The sequence below is a fragment of the Acanthochromis polyacanthus genome, chromosome 15 (genome assembly GCF_021347895.1).
Source record: "Acanthochromis polyacanthus isolate Apoly-LR-REF ecotype Palm Island chromosome 15, KAUST_Apoly_ChrSc, whole genome shotgun sequence".
Classification (NCBI taxonomy): domain Eukaryota; kingdom Metazoa; phylum Chordata; class Actinopteri; family Pomacentridae; genus Acanthochromis; species Acanthochromis polyacanthus.
In genome coordinates this window covers 37960278-37987051 of record NC_067127.1, presented here as the reverse complement: position 1 = coordinate 37987051, position 26774 = coordinate 37960278, and the positions used below count along the sequence as shown (strand labels likewise).

The 26774-nt window shown below is 44.1% G+C and overlaps 1 protein-coding gene and 1 long non-coding RNA gene across 4 annotated transcripts; both read left to right on the top strand.

Moving 5' to 3' along the window:
• The first annotated feature begins 5867 nt into the window (after positions 1-5867).
• Positions 5868-14214, top strand: LOC110967394 (potassium voltage-gated channel subfamily G member 3-like). Of its 2 annotated transcripts, XM_022216980.2 has the most exons (3): positions 5868-6663; positions 6827-7764; positions 12510-14214. In XM_022216980.2, the coding sequence occupies exons 2-3, from the start codon at positions 7109-7111 to the stop codon at positions 13153-13155; spliced, it is 1302 nt and encodes a 433-aa protein (XP_022072672.1). In that variant the 5' UTR covers positions 5868-6663; positions 6827-7108; the 3' UTR covers positions 13156-14214. The 2 variants fall into 2 exon arrangements, with proteins under 2 accessions (XP_022072672.1, XP_051816046.1); XM_051960086.1 differs by having other exon boundaries at positions 5868-7764.
• Positions 14215-14225: 11 nt separating this feature from the next.
• On the top strand, positions 14226-24008 carry LOC110967395 (uncharacterized). 2 transcript variants are annotated; one of them, XR_002596800.2, is made up of 5 exons: positions 14226-18116; positions 18213-18344; positions 19358-20686; positions 22017-22151; positions 23739-24008. It is a non-coding gene; the product is annotated as an uncharacterized LOC110967395 (long non-coding RNA). The 2 variants fall into 2 exon arrangements; XR_007947261.1 differs by having other exon boundaries at positions 14227-18344.
• Positions 24009-26774: the final 2766 nt, after the last annotated feature.

Below are 26774 nucleotides of genomic sequence, written 5' to 3'. Positions count from 1 at the left end.
GTCGTTTAAAAGCCTGAATAGTGTTCAACGAGCGTCTGACATTAGCTGATGAGTTCCGGCCCTTTATAAAACCTGTCTGGTCATCTTTTATTCATACTGGCAACAGATTTTCTAAGCGAGAGGCTAAGATTTTAGAGAGTAGCTTTCTATCCACATTTAAAGCGCTACAGGCCTACAGGATGCACAGGATTCAGGACATTTCCCTTTTCTAAAATGAAGCAGATATTGGCCTCTTTCAGTGTTTGTGGAAGTTCTCCTTTAGTGAAGGAATAATTGAACATACTGAGAAGAGGTTCTGCAAGAATATTTTGAAACTGTTTATAGAATTCACAGCAAAAGACATCCGGTGTGATTTTCCATTTTGCAATAATTTTATGGCTTTAATCGCTTCATTTTTAGTTATAGGACTGTTAAGAGCAGCCCTCTGCTCTTCTGACAAACTTGGTAGGCTAAATTGAGCAAATAAAATGCTCATAAGTTGATCTCCATCCGGAGCTTGGTCAGAAGCATACAGCTGTTGGTAGAAACTCTTAAAACAGTCATTTATCACTTTGTGGCCGTCTTTATCAGACACAGCTGCAGGAGTTAGGGATTCTGCACGTTTTTTAACATAGTAGGCCAAACATTTTCCAGGTTTATCCCCATGCTCATAAAATCTCTGCATCCCCTGTAAGAAGGTCATTTAGAGCTGACCTGAGTGCAGTGATTTCTTCCCACAGGTGTGGTGAAGAAGAATCGATATACTTTTTTATTTATCTACCAATTCACTCTCTGGGGACTTTTGTTTTTCCTGATTTGATGCTTTTTGGTTGCAGAGTATGAGATAATTAACCGTCTGGCATAAGCCTTACAGGTTTCCCATAGGATGGAAGAATCTTTGGCTGACAGAGTATTGACTGATTAAAGTGCTTCAAGTTCAGTATTAAAACGTTTCACAAATTTGTCATCCTTAAGAATTATGGTATCAAGTCTCCAGTGCTGAGACTGTTGCAGTGACGACTCAGGGTTGATGTCCATTATTACTCTGGCATGGTCAGAAATAATTATACTGGAAATGTGACATGATAAAACTGAATAAAGACCAGTATGTGATGAAAACAGGTAGTCAGTTCTAGTTTGACATTTGTGGGGGGCAGAGTAAAACGTATCATGTGAATACATCTCCAGATGAACTCAGCAGTGCCTTATTCTTGAGCTGAGTCTCACCACACTGTGACAAATTCTCATCCACGAGTTTCAGCGTTCGGCATTCAGTGTACAGCCGTCCGCGGTCAAAAACTGATTGGTCCCTTCTGGCTGGAAACCCTACCTTGACACAAGGTTGTTGCTAGAGGTACGGACCCGTACCCGTAGCCTGTGGCCTACGGATACGGCACTTGCCATTTGCCAATCAGATATGCGAGATCTGGTCACGTGACTCCCGGTAGACGCTAGCTGTACGGACCGGTAGCATCGGTACTACAGGTACGGACCCTAAACCTGACCCTAACACTAACCCTAACCTTAACCTTTGCTTACCTTTCAACAGTTTGCAGTGGTTAGCAGTTTCTTGACTCGCGAGACTCGCGTACGGGTCCGTATCTGTCTGGCAAATGGAAAGTGCCGTATCCGTAGCCCACAGGCTACGGGTACGGGTCCGTATCTGTAGACACTACCTTGACACAAAGGGTCCTACCTTATATAGGCAAATTGACAAATCAATAAAGAGTGAAACCCACAGACACCAATATAAAGTAAAAAACAATTTCAAATGTGCTCCTACAGGGGCTACTTTAAAATGAACTTTATTAAGTTTATGATAGAACACAAACGTTGAAGAACCCGTTCTGTCATCCTCAGTGATTGTTGTAATTACTCCCAGGTGGTTCGGGTTAGCATTAGACTTAGCATTAGGGTTAGCATTAGGGTTAGTGTTAGCAATAGGCAAAGCATTACATTAGGGATAGCATTAGAATTAGCATTAGAGTTGGGGTTAGCAATAGAGTTAGCATTACGATGGGGTTAGCATTCAAGGTAGCATTAGGGTTAGGGTTAGGGTTAGCATTAGGCAAAGCATTACATTAGGGATAGCATTAGAGTTAGGGTTAGCATTAGGGTTAGCATTACGTTAGGGCTAGCATTCAAGGTAGCATTAAGGTTAGGGCAGCAGGTCCCTGGGGCCTCATTTTTAAACATTGCGTAGGATCCATACTAAAGTTTGCATACGCCGAAAATCTGAAATGGGCGTACGCTAGTGATGTTACGCTCGAGCCAGTTTGCTCGACACAGTGCCGAGCTTTTGAAGCGAATGTGTTCAGAGACGGTGTTTGGATCCCTGCTTCAGCACGCCCACAATCACGTGACTATCGAGAATGAGGCCTCGTTACGTCACATCGCGTGTCGCGCTGCTTCAAGCGAACTTTGAAGGGGTTGGACATTTCAATCTGTCCAGGTCTTAAAAGGCAAAGGGGTCTGATTCAATCCTCAAACTGAGTTTTTGAGAGGAGGAGATCACGCTAGTGCATTTGCCATTTTGAGAGAAGTTAGGGAGAGTATACATTTAGTTTAGATATATCTAGTTGCATTTGATGCATTAAATAACACACAGATACATACGCATAGATTCACTCATACACAACACACATTCATTCATAGAAACACACTACACATATATGCACACAAACATACATATGTTTTAAAACATTTATTGCAAGTACAAAGCAGTGAGACAAGCAGTCCTGAGGCTTTTTCATTTGTTTCCACTTAGGTGCAGTTCTGACACAGGACCAGCAGATGTCACTCTTCTGGTTGTGTCAAATGCTTCAAAGCAATGCGTCATTCTTGAAGCAGATGTGTCAAAGTGCTTCATGAAGCTTCGATTTCACCATCACTAGCGTATGCCCTTCACCCCTGATTTATAAAACTGTAAGCACAGCTGCATGCAATTTATAAATCACACACCAGCTGGAAGATTGTGCAGGTGGATCCACCTCACATTCCGCCCACATTTTACCATGAATGGTCAATGCAAAGTAACTCATGAATGTATCTGTATATAAATAAGCTGCTGATCCACGGCATTTCACGCAGCGCCCCCTGCAGTCTGTTCACTGCTGGGTGACCCAAAAGTTTGGAAACAAACTTTAACTGCAGTGTCTTTGAGTTGGGGGTGCATGAATTCACTCTTATTTTACCCATTTTTGTTATAGCATAATAAAATAACTTAAAAGCATCATATTTGTCGAGTGCAATAACTCAGAAGAAAATGAATAGAAGCATAAGGTCCAGGTATGCTGCAGCAGAACCTCTAAATGCAGAGCCATCACTGTCAGATTTCAAAACTCTTGATGGTAAAGTATCTGACAGTTTAAATTTTTTTAAACCTCAAAAAGTACTATGAGGCAACATTTACTGGCCAGTTTGAGGAACCTTCATAAGCATGAATGAAGATACATTCCAGAAGAGACCAGTGTAACCAGGTGGTGGAAATGTTCACGTCCTTGTATAAGAAACAAAGATGAACATGTGGAAATATGTTTGTTTTACACTAATCTGATACTCTTCTGAATATATCTGTGGTACTGATTTATTGAAATATTATTTGGATTATAGACTTCATTTGTTTCCAAACTTTTGGGTCACCCTGTTCACTGCTGTGCGTCAGGATGAATGAACATGTGTTGACCCAGGCCACCCTGCCACTAAATTTGTTAAAATCTGTCACAGCCGAGTGGAATATGTCTCTGATTAAAGCCTTTAAAATAGAATTAAATTGGGAAGTTTGAATTACAAACAATTAAAACTGACAACGCCACCCAGTAAGGGACTAGGACCCGTTTTAAAGAGGTTCTTAACCCAGAGGTGAGCAGTGCATAACAGAGGGTAAAAACTTTCTCCCCCATTCCAATAATATTTATTCATGTAAAACAAAACAACATTTAAGAATAAACAATAAAAAAGTTAACAGACTAAAAGTTCTTAAAATCAAGTCACTAATAAATTGGTGACCACTGCGGGGCCTCTTCTTTGATGAGGGTTCTGGGGAGCCTCTCCAGTCCTCCGGGGCCGCGGCGCTGCGCCTCGCGATCACGCAGGCTCTGGAGCCTGAGAGAGAGGATCGGCCAGTGGGGGAAGTAATAACAGGACCCACACGTGGCGACTCACCGGGTCTGGGCGGCGATATCCAAGCCGCCCAGTATGCTGCAAACACGCGTTGAGCACCGCCGTGCGTTCCAGACCTGGCCCACTTTGTGGCTCCCGTGCGTCTCTCTCTCGCTCTTCGGTCGTCCTGTCTCTGTGCCGGTGCTGTGCGCCCTTGTTTCAGCCTAGTAGTTTGCCATGGTGCTCGTCATACACCGCCATTCACCGTCGCTTCTGCCCGGTTATCTATCGTGCTGCCCATCGCACGCTGCCGTTCCCCGCTGCTTCTGCCACCGCCCCACTGCCTCTCCGTCTCGCCTCCCACGGCTCACCTCCGCTGCCACGCTGCCCGTTCCTCCTCTCTCCGTCCTTCCTGCACTCTTGTCTTCGTCCGATTGTCTTTTATTTGCTGTCATTGCCCCAGGTTCAGTCCTGCGTAATCAACTGATTAGCACCAGGTGTGCTCAATCAATGTCCACAGTCTGTTCTGCTACACGCTGGCAGGTAGTGGGTGTGGCCTAAACTCATTGGAAACAAGGGAAAAAAAAGGAATATGCAAAGAAAAACAGCACAACCAAACATGCAAATTGACAAACTAACACAGAAATCAAGCAACTAATTGCACAACAAAATATAAGGAATGCGCACACCAAATAATCATGCAAATAAAGATAATCACAATAAATAAAAGGCCATATTCCCACAGTCCGATGTACAAATAATTTGTACACTGATTGAATGTACATTTTTTCGGTTCACATTCATCTTCACTCGGAGCCCTTACAGCAACATGAGTGCAGTCAGTTACGCCGATTACATTTGGGAAACCGGACATCGCTGCAAATTGCCGTTTAATGTTGGCCTGTTCACCCACAGTGTAAGGCAGGGGTGTCAAGATCCGTTCCTGGAGGGCCACTATCCTGCATGTTTTAGATGTTTCCCTCTTCCAACACAGCTGATTCAAATGATCAGCTCGTTATCAGGCTTCTGCTGAGCTTGATGATTAGCTGATCATTTGAATCAGGTGTGTTGGAAGAGGGAAACATCTAAAACATGCAGGATAGTGGCCCTCCAGGAACTGAGTTTGACACCCCTGGTGTAAGGAAACCTGATGTACTGACTGGTCATGTTTATAATGTCATCCAAACAGCTGGCATTATTGCGCTGAGGGATGGTTGTGATATCCAGACCTAAAGGACATCATTTAACTGTATATCAGACCCAGATAGGATTTAGACAACAAATGTAACCTCATATATTCTTCATATAAAACACAGACCTGTCGGCCACTTAACGCTGGAAGGAGCCAGAAACCCCCGAGTCGTCAGCTCCTGTGTCTGTACCGGGATGGTTTGGGCGGGGGGGTCTGTCTAAGACGGCCCAGTTCAGCACATAGATCCAAGAGCACTGCTCTAGGGAATCTAAATCGGCTTGTTAGCCAGTCATCGTCCAGAATATCCCCGTTATCTGTAAAATCTCTCTCCATTCTTAACATGATCTTCCAGCAATGCCAGCTCATCCATTGTGCCACATTACACACGGCTGTGACCCGCTATTTATCCACTTGATCAGTGATTGGACTGATTGTCACAGGCCTTTTCCAAATCAGTAATCAATCAGTGCCACTCACCGCTCTGTATCATTTGAAGATGTTTGATATATGAACATAGTTCTGCAAATACAGTTGTAGGCCGAATGGCGCACTATATGAACATCTACAACAATGAGGGTTTATGATTATCCGGCTCTACAAGTCTAATATGTGATAACAATAAAGGTTTGAGATCAGTCTGGTTTCAATTCACCACTTCACCCTCCATCACTGCCGTTCCCTCTGTCTCCAAAATGTGCTTAAGCAAGCATCAAAGTTGGTGCACCGGTGCGCACATTCTCACACCAAGTTTGTTTTTAGAAATCACAACCTTTGCACAGAAAGTGGCGTATGCAACTTTCTAGCCCTGTTTTGTGTGTACGCAAGCTTTATAAATGAGGCCCCTGGTTTAAGTTTGGGGTAGCAGGAACCTGGTTTCAGCTGTTGGTGTCACTATAGGAATAAAGAAAAATATAGTCATAAAATCCAGAAAAAAGTATAAATATGTTAAAAATCTAGAACATATAAACACAGCGGTGCATTCATTCCACTGAGGATGGTGGTCTGATTCAGCAGAGGATGTGAGAAACAAACAGAAACATGAGACGAAGAAGCTTGTCCAGCAGAGGGAGATGTTTCTGCAGAAGCAGCTCTGAGTTCGTCACATCATTATTCATATCTGCTCTGATGTTGACTGAAACATGGATCTGTGATGTGCTTTAATGTTTCATTTGTCAGCGTGGTGAGAGAACAAAGGAAGAACAAAGCAGGATGAGGAGAGGAGAAAGAAGCTGAGGAGATTCGCTTCAGTTTGTGAATCCAACTGTTTGAATCATCGACTTATCCTCCTCCTCAGACAGGAGGAAGAGGAGGATGAGGAGGAGGAGGAGGATGGAGCAGGATCTCAGCTGTGACTTGTTCTGCTGCTGTTGAGGATTTAAAGCTGATTTCTGGTGAGTGTTGAACACAGACTGAACTCCGTCTGTCAGCTGTTCGCTCTGGTTGGATTCTGGCTCAGAGTTTGACTGAAAATATCCGATGGTGCAGGAAATGAGGTCGTCTGAATTGAAAAATCTGCTTCATGTTGGTTTTGACACATTCTCTGTTTCCTTCTAGCTGTGAAGAAGATGTTTGGAATAAACTGATGTTTTCTCATGAAGACAAAAAGATGTTTCAGATGAAAACAGCAGAAAACTAGATGCTGGAGTTTGGAAACAGCAGCTGTTGGTTTCATGGGAAAGTGGAACGTTTGGGAGTTGCTTCAGTTGATGAAGGTCGTGTTTCTACAGAAGATGGAGTCTGACTTTTGAACAGCATCAGAAGAGTTAGGGTTAGCAGCAGCAGACAACATCTCCAGCAGACAGAAGCTGCATGTTCCTCTAACAAGAAGTCGTCTCCATGTTTGGATCCCAGCAGATGAAGTTTGGAAGCAGCCTGTGGTCTCCTCAGCAGAGGACACAGTCTGGAAACCGACTGAAGATGAAGTTTGGAAGCAGGCTGTGCACCCTGAACGTTGGAGGTCGCAGGTTTTCCTTCTCAGCGGAGCTCATGAAGCGCCTCCCTCTCAGCAGACTCAGCCGGCTGCATCGCTGCGTGTCAGAGAGCGAGCTGCTGGAGCTCTGCGACGACTACGACCGCGACCGGAATGAGTTCTTCTTCGACCGCCACTCTGAGGCCTTCAGCTTCATCATGCTGTACCTGCAGCACGGCAAGCTGCGCTTCGTACCGCACATGTGTGAGCTGTCCTTCTACAACGAGATGCTGTACTGGGGCCTGGAGAGCTCCGACCTGCAGCCCTGCTGCCAGCGTCGCCTCGACGACCGCATGTCCGACTGCTTCGTCCACTACTTTCCTGAGGAGGAGCCTCGAGGCCCTGAGGAGCCCCGGAGCCTCTGGCTGGAGAGAATGAGGAGGACGTTCGAGGAGCCCACCTCTTCGCTGGCGGCGCAGATCCTGGCTTCGGTGTCGGTGCTATTCGTGGTCATCTCCATGGTGATGCTGTGTGCCAGCACCTTACCGGACTGGACGGCTGCTGAGACCGTGGAGCAGCAGAGGTAGGCGTGTGGACAGACACACGTATGACACATGTTCACCCTGGAGACTTTGTGTTTCACTGTCAATGAATCAGACTCAGAGGACAAAAGATGCATTTAAAAATCTGCCAGAAGCTGAGAGTTTCTCAAAGTTGTCTCTTTCTCTGTTTTTAAAATCCCATTTATACAGAAGCAAAAAAACCTGTGAGCAGCAGCGACACGCTTCTACGCTTTAGCACACGCTTTAAACCCGAACCTTAACCAGCGACACGCTTCTACGCTTTATCACACGCTTTAAACCCGAACCTTAACCAGCGACACGCTTCTACGCTTTATCACACGCTTTACACCCGAACCTTAACCAGCGACACGCTTCTACGCTTTAGCACACGCTTTACACCCGAACCCTAACCAGCGACACGCTTCTACGCTTTATCACACGCTTTACACCCGAACCCTAACCAGCGACACGCTTCTACGCTTTATCACACGCTTTACACCCGAACCCTAACCAGCGACACGCTTCTACGCTTTATCACACGCTTTAAACCCGAACCCTAACCAGCGACACGCTTCTACGCTTTATCACACGCTTTACACCCGAACCTTAACCAGCGACACGCTTCTACGCTTTATCACACGCTTTACACCCGAACCTTAACCAGCGACACGCTTCTACGCTTTAGCACACGCTTTAAACCCGAACCTTAACCAGCGACACGCTTCTACGCTTTATCACACGCTTTAAACCCGAACCTTAACCAGCGACACGCTTCTACGCTTTATCACACGCTTTACACCCGAACCTTAACCAGCGACACGCTTCTACGCTTTATCACACGCTTTACACCCGAACCTTAACCAGCGACACGCTTCTACGCTTTAGCACACGCTTTAAACCCGAACCTTAACCAGCGACACGCTTCTACGCTTTATCACACGCTTTAAACCCGAACCTTAACCAGCGACACGCTTCTACGCTTTATCACACGCTTTACACCCGAACCTTAACCAGCGACACGCTTCTACGCTTTATCACACGCTTTACACCCGAACCTTAACCAGCGACACGCTTCTACGCTTTATCACACGCTTTAAACCCGAACCCTAACCAGCGACACGCTTCTACGCTTTATCACACGCTTTAAACCCGAACCTTAACCAGCGACACGCTTCTACGCTTTATCACACGCTTTACACCCGAACCTTAACCAGCGACACGCTTCTACGCTTTATCACACGCTTTACACCCGAACCTTAACCAGCGACTCGCTTCTACGCTTTATCACACGCTTTAAACCCGAACCTTAACCAGCGACACGCTTCTACGCTTTATCACACGCTTTAAACCCGAACCTTAACCAGCGACTCGCTTCTACGCTTTATCACACGCTTTACACCCGAACCTTAACCAGCGACTCGCTTCTACGCTTTATCACACGCTTTAAACCCGAACCTTAACCAGCGACACGCTTCTACGCTTTATCACACGCTTTACACCCGAACCTTAACCAGCGACTCGCTTCTACGCTTTATCACACGCTTTAAACCCGAACCTTAACCAGCGACACGCTTCTACGCTTTATTACACGCTTTACACCCGAACCTTAACCAGCGACTCGCTTCTACGCTTTATCACACGCTTTACACCCGAACCTTAACCAGCGACACGCTTCTACGCTTTATCACACGCTTTACACCCGAACCTTAACCAGCGACACGCTTCTACGCTTTATCACACGCTTTAAACCCGAACCTTAACCAGCGACACGCTTCTACGCTTTATCACACGCTTTACACCCGAACCTTAACCAGCGACTCGCTTCTACGCTTTATCACACGCTTTACACCCGAACCTTAACCAGCGACACGCTTCTACGCTTTATCACACGCTTTACACCCGAACCTTAACCAGCGACACGCTTCTACGCTTTATCACACGCTTTACACCCGAACCTTAACCAGCGACACGCTTCTACGCTTTATCACACGCTTTACACCCGAACCTTAACCAGCGACTCGCTTCTACGCTTTATCACACGCTTTAAACCCGAACCTTAACCAGCGACACGCTTCTACGCTTTATCACACGCTTTACACCCGAACCTTAACCAGCGACACGCTTCTACGCTTTATCACACGCTTTAAACCCGAACCTTAACCAGCGACACGCTTCTACGCTTTATCACACGCTTTAAACCCGAACCTTAACCAGCGACTCGCTTCTACGCTTTATCACACGCTTTACACCCGAACCTTAACCAGCGACACGCTTCTACGCTTTAGCACACGCTTTAAACCCGAACCTTAACCAGCGACTCGCTTCTACGCTTTATCACACGCTTTAAACCCGAACCTTAACCAGCGACACGCTTCTACGCTTTATCACACGCTTTACACCCGAACCTTAACCAGCGACTCGCTTCTACGCTTTATCACACGCTTTACACCCGAACCTTAACCAGCGACACGCTTCTACGCTTTATCACACGCTTTACACCCGAACCTTAACCAGCGACTCGCTTCTACGCTTTATCACACGCTTTAAACCCGAACCTTAACCAGCGACACGCTTCTACGCTTTAGCACACGCTTTAAACCCGAACCTTAACCAGCGACTCGCTTCTACGCTTTATCACACGCTTTAAACCCGAACCTTAACCAGCGACACGCTTCTACGCTTTATCACACGCTTTACACCCGAACCTTAACCAGCGACACGCTTCTACGCTTTATCACACGCTTTACACCCGAACCTTAACCAGCGACACGCTTCTACGCTTTATCACACGCTTTAAACCCGAACCTTAACCAGCGACACGCTTCTACGCTTTATCACACGCTTTAAACCCGAACCTTAACCAGCGACTCGCTTCTACGCTTTATCACACGCTTTACACCCGAACCTTAACCAGCGACACGCTTCTACGCTTTAGCACACGCTTTAAACCCGAACCTTAACCAGCGACTCGCTTCTACGCTTTATCACACGCTTTAAACCCGAACCTTAACCAGCGACACGCTTCTACGCTTTATCACACGCTTTACACCCGAACCTTAACCAGCGACACGCTTCTACGCTTTATCACACGCTTTACACCCGAACCTTAACCAGCGACTCGCTTCTACGCTTTATCACACGCTTTACACCCGAACCTTAACCAGCGACACGCTTCTACGCTTTATCACACGCTTTAAACCCGAACCTTAACCAGCGACTCGCTTCTACGCTTTATCACACGCTTTACACCCGAACCTTAACCAGCGACTCGCTTCTACGCTTTATCACACGCTTTACACCCGAACCTTAACCAGCGACACGCTTCTACGCTTTATCACACGCTTTAAACCCGAACCTTAACCAGCGACTCGCTTCTACGCTTTATCACACGCTTTACACCCGAACCCTAACCAGCGACACGCTTCTACGCTTTATCACACGCTTTAAACCCGAACCCTAACCAGCGACACGCTTCTACGCTTTATCACACGCTTTACACCCGAACCTTAACCAGCGACACGCTTCTACGCTTTATCACACGCTTTACACCCGAACCTTAACCAGCGACACGCTTCTACGCTTTATCACACGCTTTACACCCGAACCTTAACTAGCGACACGCTTCTACGCTTTATCACACGCTTTACACCCGAACCTTAACTAGCGACACGCTTCTACGCTTTATCACACGCTTTACACCCGAACCCTAACCCAGCAACCATCTGGTTCCAGTCAGAATATGTTGCACAGTAAAGCAGCTCTGCTGGTTTGTTTTAGGTCATTACTTATTTGAATCACAGAACTCGTCTCCCTTCTGCAAATGATGTGTGCAGACTGTTTCCCCATCACCATCTGAAGCTTCATCCTTAGTTTAGTGGCACCAACAATGACTGTGTTTGGTTTAAAGAGCTGCAGCAGACACATCGTACTGAGCCACAGCATCAGATCCATGTGTTAATATAGAGGTATTATAATAATAACGTAATATCTTCGATAGGGACAGCATTCTGTGAACAGGAAGCCACGCTCTGAGCAGAATCCTGGAGGTTGATCGGCTGGAAAAGTCAGAAACAAACCCCCTGAAAACATGTGACAGGAAGAAGAAACAGAAAATAGAAATACAGCAGGAGTAGTTCCCAGTTCTTTCAGATCAGCTGATGGTGGCCATGTTTGATGCTGTCAGAAACAGCTGATCAGTCATGTGACTGTTAGCTACTTTATTCTGAAAAGGTTTTTCCTTCTCCCATGAACCTCAGCAACTCTTATGGAAAAAACAGTGAAAGAGCTGGAGACCTTTAGGTGGAAGCTTCCTGATGCTGTTTCTGTGAACTTTTTGTAAAGAGAAGCTCTAGATGTGATAAAACTCTGGAGGTTCTGATGCTGAGGAAACATTCACTTGGCCATCTCTCAATTGTCCTTCAACCTTCAAAAAAAATCCAGGATCCAGACGGTGATTCGGATCACCTCCAAAATCTAATCGATTCTTACTCTTGCTCTTCCGGACATTCTGTAAAAATTTGGTGAAAATCCGTCCATGACTTTTTGAGTTATGCTGTTAACAGACAAACAAACACACACACACACACACACACACACACACACACAGACGGACAGACAGACAAACAAACTTCGGTGATTACATTACCTCCTGGCGGAGGTAACAAACTCTGCCGGTGCTCCGACAGCTCTGACTGTCCTCTTGTTTGTCTCGATGTTCATTGGTCCTCTCTGTCTCTGCTTCTTTCTCATTGGCTGCTGTCTGCAGGATCATCGAGGCGGTGTGCATCGGTTGGTTCACAGCTGAGTGCGTTGTCCGTTTCCTTGTGTCTCGTGATAAATGCGAGTTTGTCCGTCGTCCTCTGAACATCATCGACCTTCTGGCCATCCTGCCGTTCTACGTCTCCGTTACCATGACGTTCCTGACGGGGGAGGACTCCCAGATGCAGCGGGCCGGCGTCACGCTGCGCGTCCTGCGCATGATGCGGATCTTCTGGGTGATTAAACTGGCGCGTCACTTCCTGGGACTGCAGACGCTCGGCCTGACGCTGCGGCGCTGCTACCGCGAGATGGTGATGCTCCTGGTCTTCGTCTGCGTCGCCATGGCGATCTTCAGTGCGCTGGCCCAGCTGCTGGAGCACGGCCTGGACGCGGAGACCGGAAACCAGGACTACGCCAGCATCCCCGCCGCCTGCTGGTGGGTCATCATCTCCATGACAACGGTGGGATACGGCGACATGTACCCGGTGACGGTGGCGGGACGAGTGCTGGGCGGACTCTGCGTGTTGAGCGGCATCATCCTGCTGGCGCTGCCCATCACCTTCATCTACCACAGCTTCATCCAGTGCTACCACGAGCTGAAGGTCCGATCGGCCCGCGGGAACCGGGTCGTATCGGCCGAATACATTCACTGACCTCAGCTCTAGACCAATCAGAACAAGGCAGCAGGAAGGGAGGCCGGTTCTGACCTATCAGAGGCGTCTTGTCCCAGGACGCTCTTTCTGTGTCCACCCGCAGGTGTTCAGTCTTAGGAAGATGGTTCCTGGCACAGCAAACAGAACCGCTGAGGTCCAGTGAGTCCAACAGAACTGCTGCTGGTTCAGGTTTTGTCATTCTGCGTTTGAACCACCAGGAGCATCAGCAGGAAACAGTTTTTAACCCTCATGTCGTCCTGTCGGTCAAGTTGACCCGTTTTAAAGTTTGAAAATGTGGGAAAACAAATATTTTCACAGTGAAACTTCTGATGTCCACATTTTCAACATTTTGGGGAATTTTTTGAACATTTTTGATGGAAAAAACAAATGTTAAAAGTGTAATCATTTTAGACATTTTTAGGATTTTTTTTAAAGATTTTTACTCATTTTTTGAAAATATTTACAAGAATTTTCTTGCCAAATTTGCGGAATTTTTTAAAAATAAAACTTTTCAGGGAATTTTCTTCCTGAAGGTTTTGCAAATTTTCTGAATTTTGGGGAATTTGTTTGCTGAATTTTGGGATTTTTTTCAGACAAGGAAACAATATTTTTGGTGCCCGTAAACGAGGACAGCAGGAGGGTTAAATTCATGTCATTTCTCCTGAATTTCCAGTCAGTTTCTGGAACGTGACCCAGCAGAGTTGGTGTTCTTCCAGAGGAGCCCCAGATAGCAAACTATGGGTGAATCAATGTTGAATCTATGTTGAGACCTAACGTAGAAATTATACAGAAAGCGCAAGGTTGATAAAATGTTGAGTCAACGTTTGCTTACATAGATTACATGTTTGCAAACATAGATTCAACATTAATTAAACACTGACCTGTCAAACATTTTAATTAAACCAAAATACAACGTAGATTCAATGGTATCTTTTAAACACAAACTTCAATGTTGACAAAATGTTGTTGAATCAACGTTGATCCAACCATCAGTCTTCAACCGTAACCACAATTCAACCTTCTTAACCCTAATTCAACATTGATTTAACATCTTTTGCTATCTGGGTAAAGTGTGATTTATGGTTGAAAAGCAAACGTTGACTCAACATTTTATCAACCTTGCGCTTTCTGTATAATTTCGACGTTAGGTCTCAACATAGATTCAACATTGATTCACCCATAGTTTGCTATCTGGGGCGCTTCATTCTCAGATCAGAGTTTTTCTCCCCACACAGCCGTGTGCAGCCTCAGGTGAAAATAAACCACTTTATTCTGCAAGTCTTCAAATGTGAGGATGTGAAATAAAGTCAGCAGCTTTCCCTTCAAGGATCACCAGATCTGAGCGTTCAGTCTCAGAACGTTTGAAGCTATAGACACTAAAAACCTGAGCTGCTCCTCTCTCTGTCTGTCAGGCCCTACAGCGCCCCCCTCAGGACGGACTAAACCAGCAAGCTGGACACTGTCCTTGGTTTCCAGGGCAACAGCAGACTCGGAGACAGGAAGTTGAAGTGTTGAAAACATTTGGTTTGAATGTCAGGACAGAAGAGCTGCTGCAGTGTGAAATATCTCACTTCCTCTTCTTCTATGTGAAACTGCAGAGTTTAGACCAAAGCTGAGCTCTGTGTCCCTTTAACCGACAAAAACAAGAACCAGACACACCGACAATAAACTACAGAGTTCAACCCTCCTGTTGTCTTCATTTATGAAAAAACAGAAGAAAAAAAGAAAATTTCAATAATTCCTTAAAAGTGTCCCAGAAAAGTTTAATTTAAAAAAAATCCCCCAAATTTGGCAAGAAAATTCTTGTAAATATTTTCAAAAAATGAGCAAAAACCTTCCAAAAAATTCTAAAAATGTCTAAAGTGATTACATTTATCTCAGTAAAACTTCTAATATATACAGCAAAATTCGCTGTATATGGTTGATTTTTATGTGAATGTTCTTTAGAAACATTTTTTTAACGTTTCTTTTTTCACCAAAAATTCTCAAAAATTTGTCTCTTTTTTGTTTTGTTTCGAGTCATTTGTCTGATTTTTTTGTCATTTTGCCTCTCACTTTTGTTGTTTTTTTGTCTGATTTTTTGTCATTTCTATCATGTTTTTGTTATTTTGTGTTTTCTCTTAGTCTTGCTTGTTTTATTTATTTTTGTGTTTTTTTGTCATTTTTTTGTCTCGTTTTTGTCATTTTGTCTCATTTTTGTCTTGTTTTTTTTGTCTTATTTGTCATTTGTCTCATGTTTTTGTTGTTGAAAATGTGGACATCCGTTTGACCCGCAGGACGACACAAGGGTTAAACCAAAGCTCAGCTCTGTGTCCCTTTAGCCAACAAAAAGAAGAACCAGACACATCTACAATGAACTGCCGCCTCCAGATCCTCTAACCTTCACCTGGAAGTCCTGAACCTTGTCTGTTCCATCCTCTGTAGAATCGTTGCTGTTTTTATGTTTAGCATTTAAAAAGCTGATGTTCACTAATATTTGTTCATTTTCTTAGAGTTGTGTTTTTTTTCAAACAGACCAGGTAAGAACTATCTAGGATCCAATTCAATTCTGTTTGAAATTCTCACATTTAGTTCTGACCTCCTCCAAAAGTCCAAAATATTTCTGCTCTGCTAGACCCAGAGAGTTCCTCTAACCTCAGTGTATTTAGTCCGTATAGCTGGTGTGTTCTTATTGAACTGGATTAGCTTAGCAGGAGCTACACATGTTAGCTTTAGCCAGCTAGCATTATCAGTCTGAGCCGTGGGTTGAATGACTGAGTTGTTAGCTTTAGCCAGCTAGCATGAGTGAGTCTGAGCTGTGGGTTTAATGTCTGAGTTGTTAGCTTTAGCCAGCTAGCATGAGTGAGTCTGAGCTGTGGGTTTAATGTCTGAGTTGTTAGCTTTAGCCAGCTAGCATGAGTGAGTCTGAGCTGTGGGTTTAATGTCTGAGTTGATAGCTTTAGCCAGCTAGCATTATCAGTCTGAGCCGTGGGTTGAATGACTGAGTTGTTAGCTTTAGCCAGCTAGCATGAGTGAGTCTGAGCTGTGGGTTTAATGTCTGAGTTGTTAGCTTTAGCCAGCTAGCATGAGTGAGTCTGAGCTGTGGGTTTAATGTCTGAGTTGTTAGCTTTAGCCAGCTAGCATGAGTCAGTCTGAGCCGTGGGTTTAATGTCTGAGTTGTTATCTTTAGCCAGCTAGCATGAGTGAGTCTGAACTGTGGGTTTAATATCTGAGTTGTTAACTTTAGCCAGCTAGCGTGAGTTAGTCTGAGCTGTGGGTTGTTAGCTTTAGCCAGCTAGCGTGAGTTAATCTGAGCTGTGGGTTTAATGTCTGAGTTGTTAGCTTTAGCTAGCTAGCATTATCAGTCTGAGCCGTGGGTTTAATGTCTGAGTTGTTAGCTTTAGCCAGCTAGCATTAATCAGTCTGAGCCATGGTTTTAATGACTGAGTTGTTAGCTTTAGCCAGCTAGCATTAATCAGTCTGAGCCATGGGTTTAATGTCTGATCAGGTGGATATCCATTCCTCAACTGAAACTTCAGTCTCCAGATCCTCCTAATTCTAATACTGTGAGCTCTCAGATGAACCAGATGTGAACATGTTCTAGAGCAGGTGTCGGCAACCCGCGGCTCCGGAGCCGCATGCGGCTCTTTCAGCCCTCTGTTGTGGCTCCCTGTAACTTTGGTAAATAAATTGTTCTGCCTTTCAGGCGCGTTTCACTGCATTTTAATATAGAGTTTTATTGTGAAATTACCGCTCTTATTTTGACGCGTCACTCCACCGGATGTGCTGCTGGGGTTTTCCTCTGGCTGGGACATGAGAGCACAAGGTTGATGCAGAGGAGATGGAGAAGCAACGCCTGTAGTTTCACATCGTTTTGTACTCAAGAATGGCAAACCTGTATATTAAAGCTCCACTCCAAGAAAGACACGTCTGAGTCAAAAGTACTCGTGATAGGGTAATACACGTTACTGCAAGAACACGGTCGATGTCCAGGCAGCAGGTCAGAGAGTCAGAGGAGTGTCGTCTTGGAAAATAGGGCAGCGACTTGCCGGAGAAAAGTTATAAGCTTAAGATAAATAGATTTTACAAGTTAAATAGACATTCGCAAAATATTGATTTCCAGCTAACATTACGTAACATATGAGGTCCAGGAGCAAAAATGACATTAACCAAGTAAGATAAATATTAGTGGAAGGACACAATTTAAAAAATGAATAATTAGAGGCTTTGTAATTAATTAATCACGACTGATTAACAAGGGCATAGAGGTAAAAAAAAAAAAAAAGAAAAGCGATATATGCAGTGTTGTCTTCATTTTAAATGCCAAAAGGATTTTGCGGCTCCCGGTGTTTTCTTTTCTGTGGGAAACGGGTCGAAATGGCTCTTTGAGTGTTAAAGGTTGCCGACCCCTGTTCTAGAGCTCAGATGTGGTTCCATTTCTAAACCGTTCTAAGTGTTTCATTGGGTGACTGTGGGTTCAGTTTGTGTTCTAATTTGCTTTACAAAGCCTCTAAGCTGTAAGAATTTAAAGTGTTTCCTGTTCAGATCAAACTAATACTTCAGTTCTAAAGACATCATAATATCAGAATTCAGTCGTCTAAGTTCTTTAGAAGCCGAGACTCTGAATGTAGCATCAGAAGAGCCAGTTCCTCCATACTGGGCTGAATCTGGTTCTTTTAGATATTTTATTATTTTAATCAGATCTCTGACTGTTGGGGTCTGTCATGGGAACATGGGAGGAGTCTCAGAGCTTCATTTCTGTTTAATCAGGAGCCTCCTGCAGCTCAGTAATCCACCAATCAGTCTGGACATTTAACCCTCCATGATCACTTAGAACAGACAATGATAATAATAACACAGACAAGCAGAGCCTTGATTCTCTGTTGCTCCAAATAAATCCATCCATCGTCTACACACCCCTTAATCCTCATTGGGGTCACAGCTTGTTCAAGTTGACTGAGAGCAAAGATTCACCTGGACAGGTAACAGTCTATCATAGAGCTACATGTAGAGAGAAACAATCACACCTACAGATTAGAATCACTGATTAACCTCAGCATGTTTGTGGACTGTGGGAGGAACCTGGAAAACCCAGCAGGAGAACCTGGAGGCTCAAAGCAGAAAGACTACAGGAAGACCAGGAGTCTTCTGTCTGTGAGGCGACAGTACTAACCACTGATCCACTGTGCCGCCCCCCATGAATAGCACAGGTAGGTTTTTAATCTCTATGAATAAGTGTGGTGTCGGGAGGGAAATGTTCTGATAAAGTAGCTTCAGTGAAACATGAATTTTTAGAATATTAATTCTATTTATTACTGAAACAGGAAGAGACATCCAGGTATCAGCTGAATGTGTCATTTCTTCCAGTAGTGGTCTGTAATTCTTCTATCAGTTTGTATTTCTGAGTGTGTGAATTCCTCCACACATTAAAGTGAAGAACCTGTGGAGCTGGATGTCTTCTGTCCTTTCTTTAAGCTGTAGATTTGTTGATGTGGTGTCATTTATTGCACAGCCTGAAATATCCTCAGATATTCTTAGAAACTGTCCCAGAGCTGGAACGGATTCATTTCATTTCGTAACAATATCATCAGCATAGAGGGACAGCTTGTGTTCAGTCTGTCTGACTCTTTTTGTGAATGTGATCGTATAACATTTACCAAAGCTTCCATTGCTAACGTGGACAGCAGCCGGACACAGGACAACCCTGAAGACAGCCTCTTTTCTTGTTCAAAGGTTGTGAAATGTTTCTTTTTCTGAAGAATGCTGCTTTTGACATTTTATAAATCTGACAGACCCACTTTCTAAAACTAAACTTCTCCAGAACATCAGACAGATCCTCCACCCTAAAGACCTCCTCTGGTCTGCTGATGGAAGATCTGGGTCTGGACTTTACTGATGTTAATAATATAGCCCTAACGCTGCCTTCCAGCTGTAAATACATTCTGGTCTCTCTCAGTAATGTCTGGCATTAGGGTTTGTGTCCATCTTGCTATAATTTTAGTGAATATTTTAAGGTCAGAGTCCAACCAGCTGATTGGCCTCAAAATCTCACATCTGTTAGGGGGTTTCCCTGGTTTAGCACTAATATAATCAGAAGAACAGAAGATGGGGGTCTCATCCTGAAGTGCCTGTAGGAACATTTCCAGCAGTAACGCTAAAAATGTAGTTTTAATTTTTCTACACAAATCAGTTCTGAAAACATCTGCTCCTGCCCTTTTTCCAGGTTTCATACAGTCAGTCACACTTCCAGTTCATTCTTTGGTGGTGTCGAGATCTACTTGTCCTCTGGATTCCTCTGAGATGGACGCTGTAGTTCACCTATCCAGGTGTCACGGCTCCAGGTAGTGGCAGGACTCTCCCCCTGAGCCAACCATCAGGTGAGCAGGAGGCGGCAGGTGTTCCTCATCTCTGATCAGCTGACCTGGAGTGAGCAGGTGGATTGGTTCATCATCTACTCCTGGAACCTCACTCACCGGCCGACTCTGTGAACGAGCAGCAGTCAGTTGAGATTCTTGTTTAGTTCTGCTCTCTGTGGCTTTTGGCTCGGCTGTTTTCTGCTCTGTTTTTCCAGCCTGGACTCCACCTGCTGATGTCAAACCCCAGATCCATTCCCTTCAATCCTCAGCCGTCTGTAGCCCTGGATCCTTCCTCATCTCAGATCATCCACGCCTCACTCTGGTCTCCACCGTCTACCTCTGCACCTCCCCATGACTCCCCTGGTTCCCCACTTGGTTCCCTGTCAGCTAAGTGCCCCGTCCTGAGCCGGGCTGGCAGCTTATTTTATGTACTGTTAGATTCAGGCCTTTGTATTTGCCTTTGTATGCCTTGTGTAGTCCTACAGCGTTTTGCTGCTTGTACAGCTTCCGTTCTATTTCGTATTCCCAGTTTCATATCATCATTACGACTGTACACATTATCTAAGTTCAGATGTTCTGACCAGAGTGAACTGTGGATAATAAGGTATCTGCCCGTCTTATCCTGAAATGGGATTCATTTATGAATAAATAATAGTCCTAATCTTAATACTGGCCTCTTCCAGACTGTTTCTTATAGGAATACGAGTTTAGAATCCAAATCTTTAAGTTTAATTCTAACCTCTTTAATTTTGTGTAAACCTGCAGTTCCTAGAGAGAATGTCAAGCTTTGCTCTTTGAGATCTTCAGGTTCTGGTTCTGGATCTCTATATGTTAGCAGGAGTCTAACTGGATAAATCAGACTGGGAACTTCAGGTTCTGCTGATGGACCGGGTCGTGTTCTTTCTTTGGCTTGTAAATCTCCTCAGACAGATCAGATCTCACTGCTGGTTTCTTATATTTAATGTCTTTCTTCACCCAGGCAGTGTAGATGATCTTCAGTTGGTCCTTTGGTTGAGTGACTTCATTACTAGTGATCTTGGTGGGAGGTTTCTGTCTCTTCTGTTTTTTTTTTCCTTCAGGCCAAACAGCCATTGGTGTGACGTCATGATGTCAGCGGGCCGACAGGTAACGTCTTCAGAACAGGTGAGGAGAGCAGACTGAGTGGAGGGAAGATGAGACGCTCCGCAGCGCCTCAGGTGAGTCTGACAGATGCTAATGCTAATGCTAATCAGAAACAACAGAAGCTGGAGGGGATCGTTGGTGAGCTCAGGTATTGATTGTCAGATATCGATCATTGATATTGATCTGATCAGCTCTAAAGGTAATATCAGCTCATAGTAATCAGATTACTTCTCACAGCAGCATAACCACTGATCTCATGTACTCACTGCTGATCAATACAGTTATTGATTAATGTTTCCCATGATCAGTGTAAAGCTGATTGAGCTGTAATGATCAGTATGTGATTTATTGTTATTGATTATTGATAATTGATCCTTCCATTGAACAGCTGCAGGTTCAGTTTGAACCAACAAACTGATCACTATTATTGATCGATTGTTGACTGAGATGAAGCCTCTTCTTACTGAGATCAATAATATTATCAATCACCTGATTCATTATTTGAATGCTAGTCAGCAGCCGATCAATTATTTCTGTCAGAAAATGTCAAACATTTTTGTAAAAGCTATAATCAGTCATCAGTAGTTTGAAGTTGGTTTCTGTGAGCTGCTGGTGGTTTAATGGAAATGATGTTTGAACTGACCACAGATCTGTTGGTTCTCCTCACACAGCTCAGGAACAGAGCAAACATTACAGAGAGCAGAACACACAGAGATAACCTACATCTATAGACATACCAAAATAAAAGCACAGAAATAATCTACATCTATAGACACACCAAAATAAAAGCACAGAAATAATCTACATCTATAGACATACCAAAATAAAAGCACAGAGATGATCTACATCTATAGACATACCAAAATAAAAGCACAGAGATGATCTACATCTATAGACATACCAAAATAAAAGCACAGAAATAATCTACATCTATAGACACACCAAAATAAAAGCACAGAGATGATCTACATCTATAGACATACCAAAATAAAAGCACAGAGATGATCTACATCTATAGACATACCAAAATAAAAGCACAGAGATGATCTACATCTATAGACATACCAAAATAAAAGCACAGAAATAATCTACATCTATAAATATACCAAAATAAAACCACAGAGATAATCTACATCTATAGACATACCAAAATAAAGGCACAGAAGCAACTATTTAGATTTATGAACAACCAAAACAGAGGGCAGGAAGGTGGAGCAGTGGTTATCACTGTGTCCTCACAGCTAGAAGGTTCAGGTTTGAATCTGGTTCTGTGTGGAGGTTCCATGTTCTCATCATGTCCATCATGGTCTTCATGTCCATCATGGTCTTCATGTTCATCACCTCACAAAGAACCTCCAGGAGCTGGTCACATGACCCCACTCTCACCTGTCTGTCTGTTCTCAGGGTCTACATCCAGGTGTTCCTCCTGTCAGGTCACCTGCCATCTTTGTGACTCCGACCAAGCTGGGATCTGAAGTAGGAAGTCAGATGGAGTACCGGGCAGCCACACGAGTCCTGTCGAAGCGGAGGCTCTTCCAGGTAAGACTGCAGTTTAAGTTCCACAGAGGAGGTTTTAGGCCCCCTTGAGTGGCCTTTAATGTGGTTCTTGAATGTGGTCCAGACCTCCTGAGCAGTCCTAAAATATGCTGTGGGCACTCTGAGGTCATGTGACTTGTATAATGATGATTCTATTACAGTCCAAAATGATTTAAGTGTTTTCCTGTGCAGTGCTGCTCTGCTCCAAGAGCTCCTGCGTCGCATTAACTCTCCCTGAAGTCCTGATCTGGAACCAGCTCCATGTGGCATGAAACTACTAAACTGAGTCCAAACAGAGAAAGATTAAGGCCATGTTTACTGTGGGGAATAGGAAGTCACAGGGAGAAGGTGTAAAGAGTAGAGCTGAAACCATTTAGTTGTTCTGAACTATGCTGTCAGCAGCAGCACACCTGAGCTCCCACAGCTCAGGCAAGAGTTGCACTCTATCGTTTCAGCATCGTGATGTGAAGTAATTTAAACACATCAGGTTCCAACTATTTCTGCTACTTGGCACAAAACGGTTCTTATTCTCCAGGACTGATCTCCAGCAGAGGTCTGTCTGACAGAACATCGTGACGTTTGTCAGACTTTGTTTAAAAGAGTTTGTTGACAAGCAGCTCCATGTTTGTACAGCAGAATGAACTGGAACAGGAGCAGAAGTCCAGTGGAAGAATTGTCTGTTAAAGAATTCAAGTGTGGCTCAACTGGTTGGGCGGGCAACCCGTAAACGGGACCTGTAGCCCGTAAACGGGACCTGTAGCCCGTAAACGGGACCTGTAGCCCGTAAACGGGACCTGTAGCCCGTAAACGGGACCTGTAGCCCCCGTAAACGGGACCTGTAGCCCCCGTAAACAGGAACTATCATCCCTGACGCAGCGGTCTGTTTGATTCTAGCTCACAGCTCTTTGCTGCAGGTCCTTCCCTCACTCTTCTCCATACTTACCTGTCTGACTCTTCAGAATCCCTAACCCTACAGAAAAAAATGGTTCTCTGTCAGCAGTTGTTAATCAGATGGAACATTTAAATCAGCGGCTCTAAGTTCTGTTTGAAGACAGCAAAGATCTTCGTCAGGGTTAAACCATTCATGGTTATACGCTGTTTTTTCTGCTTTTTAAAAGATTTTTATCTTCCCTTCCAAATCACACCAATCATTCTACGATCATTCCTCCTGTATTCCAGTCATCTGCTGAAAGTTCCTGCGTTTCTACTATAAATTGCAGAGAAACTAAACAGGACAGTTCAGCTGTTTGAATGTTCTCAGGACGTTCTAGTAGACCTCTGAGATGATGGTCTGGAGGATGAACTGAAGGCAGCAGCAGCTCCTGACCTTCTTCTCTGCTTCTTCATTGTTAAAATGCTGTTTGGTCTCTGGGTGGTAACCATGGTAACCACAGACCCTCCTCTGGCCACCATGACGATCCTCCACATGAAGGTTGATGTTCACTGATGCTTCAGGAACATCTGAAATCGGACTCCTCACCTGTCTGCTCATGTTGCTGCTGCATATTCAGGGATGTGTTTGACTGCAGCTTGTGTAGATCAGTGTAATAAGCCCCGCCCCCTCAGGTAACCTGTCTTGCTCTATGCCAGGTGTCGGACAGTGTCCCGGTCCACCTGAAGAAGGAACGGATAGACATGCTGCTGTACCGGACCACTCTGGGGCTGAGAGTGGGGGGCGTGGTCAGCTGCCTGGTGGCCCTCTATGTCGCTGCTCAGCCCAGCAACAAGTGATGTCGTCCTGCTGCTGTGCTCTGATTGGACCAGAGGTTTCTGTGGAGAGGTTCACAAAGCTTTACAGCAACAAAACACTTTGTACAGAAATATTAGTACGCAGAATTAATAAACTATTCAGCTGTTAAAGAGTCACTGTTTGCTTTAATTGATTGAATGTAACTCTGATGTCAAATATTATGGAATTATATTTGTGTCACAATCCTGAGCGCACACTGTGAAATTTTGAGCAAAGAAAAAAATTTTGAGCAAAGAAAAACTTAATCTGAGCAAGCAAAAATCTATTCTGTGCTCAAAAAAATATATTTTTATATTTGCAACTAATCAACTAATTAAACAAAACTAATAACTAATAACTAATCAAACAAAAAGTATTTAACACTTTGAAATCAAACACTAATGTCCAACAAAGTTTTCATTAGCTATAAGGTTAGCTTAAGCTCTACAGCTTTGACTCCTGCTAGTAAATCAGCTTTAATCTGAAAGGTTGGTTAATAGAAAGTTTAATCAAAAGCAAAGCTAATAAAAACCTGACATGGTGGCGGAGTATTTGGGTTGTCATTATGTGGATCTGTCATGCTGTTTAGCTAGCACATCTGCTAAATCCCTCGTTTTGTTGCGGAAGCAGGACTGACTTTCTGCGAAACCGTACCAAAACATTACACCTGTACTTTAACACACTAAACAAAATAGTGCTTTATTTCATGTAATTCAATAATAAAACAATACTCACTGAAAATCTGTCGCAGTCCAGCGTATACCGCAAAACTCCAGTTGATTTAGCGATAATTTTTAACAGCGCTTCCGGAGGCGGCCGAAACAGGGACCCGATTGGATAGAATCCGAAGTCTGTGATTGGCTGGAATCGTGGCACATTTGTAACGCCGTGCAGAGCTGAGCAAGCGTGAAGGCAGATTTGAGCGTGTGCAGAGAGGAGATGTTGAGCGAGAGAGACGTAGCGAGGACGTAGAGCAGAGATCCACAGGACAGCAGAGTGAAAAACCGAGTGAAAAACATTAAGATTGTGTGTGTGTGTGTGTGTGTGTGTGTGTGTGTGTGTGTGTGTGTGTGTGTGTGTGTGTGTGTGTGTGTGTGTGTGTGTGTGTGTGTGTGTGGATAGTTGCAAATATAAAAATATATTTTTTGAGCGCAGAATAGACTTTTGTTTGCTTAGATTAAGTTTTTCTTTGCTCAAAATTTTTTTCTGTGCTCCAAATTTCACAGTGTGCACTCAGGATTGTGACACAAATATAATTCCATAAAATATCAGTTTAATCTCCAACTACTTGGATGATTGATTCATCAGTTGGAGCAGACATGTCAAACTTGAGGACAATGATATCTGACCCCAGTTTCATATTTCATATCTATCAGAACTGGCCTGCAGGTATTTTATGTGTGCCTCATTGATACTACAAATCCCAGACTGCATTGCAATAGCTGGAGGGTGATGCCCTGGTCCACAATCCAACATACATGATACATGCTGGATGCATAGACTGTGTGTATATATATCTATATCTATATATATATATATATATATATATATATATATATGAAGAGTTCTCTTGATTGAAACGTTCTGTGGGCTGTCCACCCATCAGCTGATCAACGTTTCTTTACTGATGTGATCTTCTGTAAGGGAACCGTTTCAGGCAGTTAGCTTCAGGCTACCTGTCTGCAGGTAACAGGAAGAGCTCACCTGGATCCTTCAGTTCATTGCTCCTGAAGCAGCGTTTGGATTTCTGAAGAACCGACAGACTGACTGCAGATCTGAGTTCTATTTTAGGTGGAACAGATTTTAAAAAACGTCTGTTACACAAACACCGAGCATCACGATTCACCCCAGAGGACAGACTGGTTCTGTTACAGTACACACACAGTACACAGAGTAAACACAGTACACATACAGAGTACACACACTCTGTGGGTATGGCTGCATGGAGTTTTTATTTGGAATTAACTCATTCGGAATTAAAGTTTTGTGCTTCGCGTTCACATGTAAATATTAAATAAGGTTTACATGGACTTTAGTGCTTGGGCATTGGAAAGGATTCTGATTGGACAGGAAGTGGACGTGATGTATCCCTGTTTACCGGAAGAAAACAAACTCCATTTGCTGGAGCATTTCTTTTCCTCAACAACACGGAGGAACAACTAATAAGCACACTTTTCACTTTGCTTTTTATTGTCGTTTTGAAACAGCAACTCGACAAAGGTTGCAGAACGTGTACGTTGCTACGTCATCGCTACGTGAGGAGCCAAGCATGCGCAGAATGACCAGAATTAACTAAAGCAGAATTAACTGTATACATGAACAGAACGTACACAGAAATTAAGTTTATTCGGAATTAACATCAGAATAAACCAGGTAGTTTATTCGGAATTAAGTTTTTAATTTGGAATGAAGTGTTTACAAAGAGGTTTTAAAGCGGAATTAACTTTTATTCCAAAGAAAGAGGAATTAAAGGTCTCATGTAAACGTAGTGTGTGTGTATTCTGGTTTAGACATTTGAAGAAGGTTTGGTGAAGTGTTGGATCTCTGCATGTCGCAGCTCATCTGCATAAAGTAGAAGTTGAGTCTAATTTATGCAAATGAGCTGCAGGTAAACACACCAGCACGCACCACGGTGCGCTTCACATAGACAATGAATGGGATGCTGGAAGATCTAGTCTGACCTTTATCCTGGTTCAGCAGGTCTGACCAGGACCGGGATCGGGACCAGGACTAGGATTGGGACCAGGACCAGGATTGGGAGCAGGACCAGGACCAGGACCGGGAGCAGGACCGGGAGCAGGACCGGGAGCAGTACCGGGACCAGGACCAGGATTGGGACCAGGACTAGATCTGGATCTGAAAGTATCAGTGTGACTGATTCATTCTGAACTGACAGA